This window comes from Notothenia coriiceps, unplaced genomic scaffold (assembly GCF_000735185.1).
Source record: "Notothenia coriiceps isolate Sejong01 unplaced genomic scaffold, NC01 NC01_scaffold00018996, whole genome shotgun sequence".
Lineage (NCBI taxonomy): Eukaryota > Metazoa > Chordata > Actinopteri > Perciformes > Nototheniidae > Notothenia > Notothenia coriiceps.
The window spans coordinates 1,001,200-1,007,596 of record NW_011351697.1 but is presented as its reverse complement, the minus strand read 5'-3'; the positions used below and the strand labels follow the sequence as shown (position 1 = coordinate 1,007,596).

At 40.7% G+C, this 6,397-nt stretch overlaps 1 protein-coding gene across 1 annotated transcript in view; it reads right to left on the bottom strand.

Annotated features, from left to right (window-relative positions):
• LOC104951361 (uncharacterized) overlaps positions 1-6,007 on the bottom strand; it is a 108,536-nt gene extending 102,529 nt beyond the window's left edge. Inside the window, exons 1-8 of the mRNA XM_010778001.1 lie at positions 5,749-6,007; positions 4,936-5,226; positions 3,272-3,571; positions 2,198-2,308; positions 1,949-2,011; positions 1,525-1,560; positions 1,124-1,162; positions 1,001-1,048 (exon numbers count right to left, since the gene is read on the bottom strand). Of these exons, the coding sequence (XP_010776303.1) occupies positions 1,001-1,048; positions 1,124-1,162; positions 1,525-1,560; positions 1,949-2,011; positions 2,198-2,308; positions 3,272-3,571; positions 4,936-5,226; positions 5,749-5,836 (976 nt within the window). The 5' untranslated portion in view covers positions 5,837-6,007. The remainder of the gene's footprint in view (positions 1-1,000; positions 1,049-1,123; positions 1,163-1,524; positions 1,561-1,948; positions 2,012-2,197; positions 2,309-3,271; positions 3,572-4,935; positions 5,227-5,748) is intronic.
• Between the last annotated feature and the right edge of the window lie 390 nt (positions 6,008-6,397).

Genomic DNA, 6,397 nt, shown 5'->3' with positions numbered 1-6,397 from the left:
TTTTCGTACTAAACAACATTATTTTGTTAAATAACAACATGGTGATGTTTTGTAAATGATTACAAGTCTCTTATTTAGCACAGAGTATGATATCCGTGACATATGGATCTTAACAAAGTTCCGCTGTACATCCAGCTGACTGTATCTGACTTTATTTCACATGAGCTCCAGTGTGGAACCCCACTGCACCCCCTGGTGGATCAATGATCCATTGCAGCTGGCTTCATTATAATTACATTTATCTATCACGGGGGCGGTCTCAAGTCAAGCTGGAGGTTTTCCCTTGAGCGAGGGCAGATCACGTACCAATCATTTTCAAACTGTCTGAAATGAATCGCTACATCTGTACCTGTCTGACACGCAGAGAGCTGCTGTTCCCCCTCTATGGTCGCTGGGCAAGGTGGGACCTTCGTCTCTACTTTCTCACAGCGGCTGGTATGTATTGTTCCCAGCCTTCACCCCGTCAAGGAAGATAGGCATGTTTTGCTATGTTCCAGGGACGGTGATGCGCCATTACGCATGGCACAACAGGCAGGGGGTGTTATTGAGCGGGTGTGTCTGCGCTTCTAGTGCCGGGCGGACCCAGTGGGGCGCAGACTACATCATGCTTCGCCCTTAACCCAATAGCGATAGCCTTAGAGGGCGAAGCCATATACGAAATATAACTGAAGTTACCTACTGTAACTCCAGCTTCTATGAGTAAATGGCGTAGCCCTCTAAGTGCTGGGCCCCACTGGCTCCACGAATAGCTGAAGAAAAGTTATTTTGTATGGGAGCAGGTTGTCGGGCCTCCTTCCTATTTATACCGGAAGGGTGCTTGTTGTTTAATTATGTCGATTAAAATGTTATGGGCTTGTTACGGTATAGTATGTGCTTTTGCCAACACTTCAATTAGGAGATCTAATGATTTTTTATCGTTTTCGGTTGAATGGAAACAAGTTGTGCAAAGGAAAGGCATACTTAAAGTAGCCTCTTTGAGTCTTTAGGTTTGGATATTTACCTGTAGAGCAGTGGTCAGTATTGCCATCCAGCAGAGTTTCTATCTCATCTGAAAAAAGCATGAAAAAACTATCAACTCACAGTCACAGATATTTCTCAGAATTTCTGTGTGTTAATATCCTACCATTATCCTGTGTGTCAACTTCTGGAATGGGTGAAAGTCCTGTCAATAAAAACAAAACAAGTTTCTAACGTTTGAAATGAACGATTGTGGAAAATACTGGATCATAGGAAGACAGACAAGGGTACATCTTCAACTCATGGATTCAATAATAAGTATTTCACCTGCTTTTCCTAAAATGCTCGAGTACCTAAAATATCCCCTACAGTAAAACCCAAATGTACCATGTGCACCCAAAGCTAAACAACTTTGGGTCGTATGTTTTGTTTAGGCAGGGGGCCTTAAAAATGGGGTTCCATAAATAATAAAATGCCTTAAATAAGTCTCTAAATGTACACAATCACATCTTACACAACCTTTTTTAAGGTTGATGCGGTATTAGTGAATTTGCCAAAATCGTTTACCTTTGGGAATGAAGATTTCTGTGTGTATCTCACCATCTGGTAGGAAGATCAAAAGAAATGGCACATCAGGTACATATTGTGATTCATTTCATATACAGGTGTATGATGAGACAAACGATAATAATTAAGGGAAAATAACAGACTGCTAGACGCGTTCAATAGTGCCCTGTCACCTGTTATGACAGTTTGCTTGCTTTAAATGATCCATTGAGGAACAATTGCAGTATTGTGTATTGAATATATAAAATTGCTTGTAATCAGTTAGATTCAGTCTTGACCACAGGTGCTGAAAAAGAGCCTGGGGGTAACCTGGGGTTACTGTATAAGGTGTCTACTCTCACTTTAATAAGGAACAGAACTGAAAATGTGAGCAAGAATGGAACATTCTATATAAAAGGAATTCATAGGACACATTCATATTTACCTTTTAACCCCTGGCGGTGACCCCCAGTGACATCATAAACGACAGGATGCACCATGGGCTTTTCTGACAAAAATAAGAAACATTTTCAGGTCAACGTTTAAAGATCAAGCTAGTCGTGTGTGTGTGTGTGTGTGTGTGTGTGTGTGTGTGTGTGTGTGTGTGTGTGTGTGTGTGTGTGTGTGTGTGTGTGTGTGTGTGTGTGTGTGTGTGTGTGTGTGTGTTGCAGGTGTATTTGTGTGTGTGCCTTACTGCAGGAGTTCCTCCTCCAGCAGATTTGCCCGAGCACAGTTATGATGATAGTGAGCACCACCACACAGAGCAGAGCCAGCCAGAACGCCCTGAACACACACTGCCACTCATCTAAAGAACAGAGAGGGATTCAAGCAGATTCATTTACTGTCTCAGAGCATCTCCTCAGTCCCAGGAATACTCCATCCTGATTGTAAATCACTGATGGGACATTATTAAGACTAACAGATGCCAGTGATTGTTCATTTCAAGGAATCTAGAAGCCTGTTCCATAACCCTGTCAAGACATACAGTATCAGCCTCTTTTTCAGTTGCCAGATTGTTAATACTGTTCTCCACCTCACTTTCTAAACCTTTTAACCTTAACACTTTACCCTGAAGCCCTGAAGGCTTATGTACATTAATTTGTATACTGTATATAAACAAGAAAACCTCCTGTTTGTTTGAGTGTCTGCACTTGGGTGCTTTCCCTTGTTGCCCTGCACTCACCCACATTACACATGACACATGTTATTGGTGGACATTAGAAAGGAGGAAAAAGACGGGAAATTAATCCATTAATAGATATAAGCCAGAGACAGAAATAAATGAATAGCAGCAGATAGGAAACGGAAAGGGTATGGAAAAGTTTAGTGGAAGTATGAAAATTAAGATTGATAGCAAGCTTTCAAGACTGGAAAAAAAAAAAAATATATATATATATATATATATATATATAACTAGCCTTAAGCTTGGGGAAGTGTTGGAGAGAGAGACAAATGGAAAGAGATCCAGACAGAATCAATACAGCCTTCGAGATACAGTTTATTAAGATGTACTGTATACCCCTGATCAGACAGTACAGAGAGAGGAAGGGAAACAGAGCTGAGATTTGAGTCAAAAGAACAACAACTGAGGAAAATGTCTTCAATTGGAAAAAATTACTCCACTGTGGACTGAGAGAGGACAGCCCTAAAATCAATTTTACTTAAAATGAAAACTGATTGTCCAATTTCTTTCCTCTCCTTTCCAATTTTAGATTGAAGCCACACTGACCACACAAAGGAAAATGAGCTCTCTATTCCTGACACCTACCTTTCTCTGTCCGTTTCCATGGCAGCTTTTCCTTTGCTGTTGCATTCAAAACTGTTTGATTGGCGAGCCAAAGGAGACAGCGGCTTTGATTGGCTGACTCCGAGATGTGCAGGGCAGGGAGACAGCAGTAAAAGGCCTTCCTCTGTCCTTCTTTATCCTCCTCCTCCTCTTCCTTGTCCTCCTCCTCAGGTGGATAGAGGTGTAGGGAGCTGTGATTAGTGTGGCCATATAAAGTGAGATTCAGGGTCTCTGCATCCCCAAATTGAAGCTCCACTGACACCACCAAATGTATTTTTAGAGCTGTGAAGACACAGAAAGAGGAATACATTGATTACAGCCATGCTACATTTGCCGAAGAAAACCCTGCAATGTTGTTGAAGGATCGTAGCTCGGAATGCACCCAATAATGTAGATTATATTTTAATTTTCATGATCATATCAGGATTTTTGCAGTCACGCCATCGTTTCTGTTTGGCTTTTCTTTCTTTTTTTGCAGAGTTCTGTTGAGAGCCATCATTTGCTAACAAGAGAGGGGTTAATTGAATGCCCTTTTATTCATCTGGGATTTGCATTTTTTAACATTTGCTAATAACTTAACAAGAATACCGATCTTAAAGATGTCTCATCACCTTTTGTTAGCTGAGAAAGCAGAAACACTACAGTTATTGATGGCAGTGTAATTAATGTCCAGAAATAACTACAACTTCATGTGTAAACAGGGCCATAGATGTTGATATGAGTTCAAGTTTAACTGAAATATTCTTAAATCCACATGAAATTATGAGCAACAGAAGTCAACAAGATTATTTTTCTTTCGGGACCATGTATGTCTGTTTAGAATTAAAGGCAGCCTATTATGCTATTTTTTGTATTTTGTGATTCTTCTGTGACATGTTTAAATGCGTTAATGGATAAAAAGGTCTTTCTTTTCCTCATACTGCATGTGCTGCAGCACCTCTTTTCACCCTCTGTCTGAAAGCCCAGTCTGCTCTGGCCGGCTCTGTTGTGATTGGTCAATAGAAGCGTGAGTGTTCAATAGAGAGGCAAAGTCTCGCCCTTCTACTTCCGCCCCATGGGACCTTATTTCGGAAAAATTATGTATTGAAGTCAATGGAGAGAGAAAGATTATCTTTCGATTCCGTTTGAATTGTGCCACGAATTACACACATGATGTTTGTCAATCTTAAAAAATCTTTTCCATGTCAAAAAAGTCAGTTTGTTGTAAAACTGTTGAAATATAAGACTATGACTAAATACGCAACTAGAAAGACTACAAATCCCAGAGTCGCGTAAGTGATGTCATTAACGTTACACATTACACTCGTGTTACTCACCGAAACCTTGTAAAGCCGGTCCCGACAAACATCATATGTAATTCGTGGCACAATTCAAACGGGATTGAAAGATAATCTTTCTCTCTCCATTGACTTCAATACATAATTTTTCCGAAATAAGGTCCCATGGAGCTCCCCCGGAAGGGGAGGGACTTCGCCTCTCTATAGTTATGTTTACATGCACAAAAACCTATATACTGTAACACAGGAAACGGAAAACCCCAAAAAGCATAATAGGGCCACTTTAAGTCTGTACCCATGTGCTGACATCCCTAAAGCCACATTGCTAGCATGCGTAAAAACAATGAAAATGTATATTTTTAGTGGTACCTGAAGATGAGCTATGTCTGTGTAATTGTGAAACATCAACATCTGTTTCACACATGAACCAGCTCTCTTCTGGGTCTCTGGAGGCGCTCCTGGACTCAGGATCTGTCGTGTTGCTCTGATGCTCTTGTGTGCAGTCTTGCTCGAACCCGTCACCTTCTGGAGTCTGTGAGGGGTCACACACATCTTTTTTTGTAATTTCAGCATCCCCAATCTTTGCTTTTCCCCCCTTCTTCACCCGATTCCCTCCCTCACAGCGTCGGTAGGGCAGGCAGAGGAATTTCACTTTTGATACTGAAAGGGGAAAGCAAATGAACAGAAAAGTCAGAGCGATTTCTCGGCAGCAATGGAAGAAATGCAAAGTGCACTCTATTCAGAATTCAAAGCAAGATCCCAAAATGGAAGATATAGCCTCCAGTTGATATCTGACACACAGGGCAAAATCATTGAAGGCGAACACGTGGCCAAGTACAAAGGCTAATGCAGGATGCTCTCAAAAAGAGAACCATCTTTTCAAAGCAACACAATACGGAAAACAATTTCAAAGTGGCTGTCAGTCAATGTCTTGTTGAATGGAGCTATATTTGGATATGACTCTGAGCTCAGAAAGAAAGATGAAGAGGTTGAATCAGACAGTGACAAGAAATTGAATTGACTCAAAATGTATTAAATGAAGTAAACTTCTCATAATGGTAGACTTTAGTTATTATAGTTTAACCAACATGTTTAGGAAAACCAAGCCAAAACAATCACTTCCTCCTTTTTAACTTCTTCAAGAGATTGTGAACCGATAGACATTTATATAAAATCACCCACCTCTGTACAATGTGAAGAAATCTGGGAGGCAGATGATGAAGGCGAGGATCACGAGGATGAGGAGTTTAGTCAGTGCTGCTCTTGTCATGGTTGCACCATAAGATCACACACACAAACATATTCGCCCTGACAGAGGCATGACCTGGGGATTGTGATATCTACTTCCTTTTCTTGAGTTCTAAACGAACACGTGTTTTCAGACCCAGCGTCACAGAAATGTTTGGTAGAAGCCTGCCTCGATATTATCACATACGTCTTGCAGAGGCAGGCCACAACGCAGAAAGAACTGCCCTTCCTTTTGCACTTCCTGTTTTTTTCTAAGAATGAGTGAAAATGGAGTTTCTATCAGCAGAATGTAAGTAGTTGATTCGATATGTGAATGATGGATAGAGGATCTATCCTGTTTTGTATTTGTGTGTTGCATATCTGTAAAGAGAGATCAGCTTACAGTATGTTGTATTTTTGTGTTGCATATCTGTAAAGAGAGATCAGCTTACAGTATGTTGTATTTTTGTGTAAAACAGAAAGAAACAGACATTTATATTCCCCAATTAAATGTGGGGATCAGCTTCAGATACTGTATGGTTGACTGTATGCAATGTCGGTTAAAGAGGGAAACTCCCCTCAACCAAACACACCTTAGAGACAC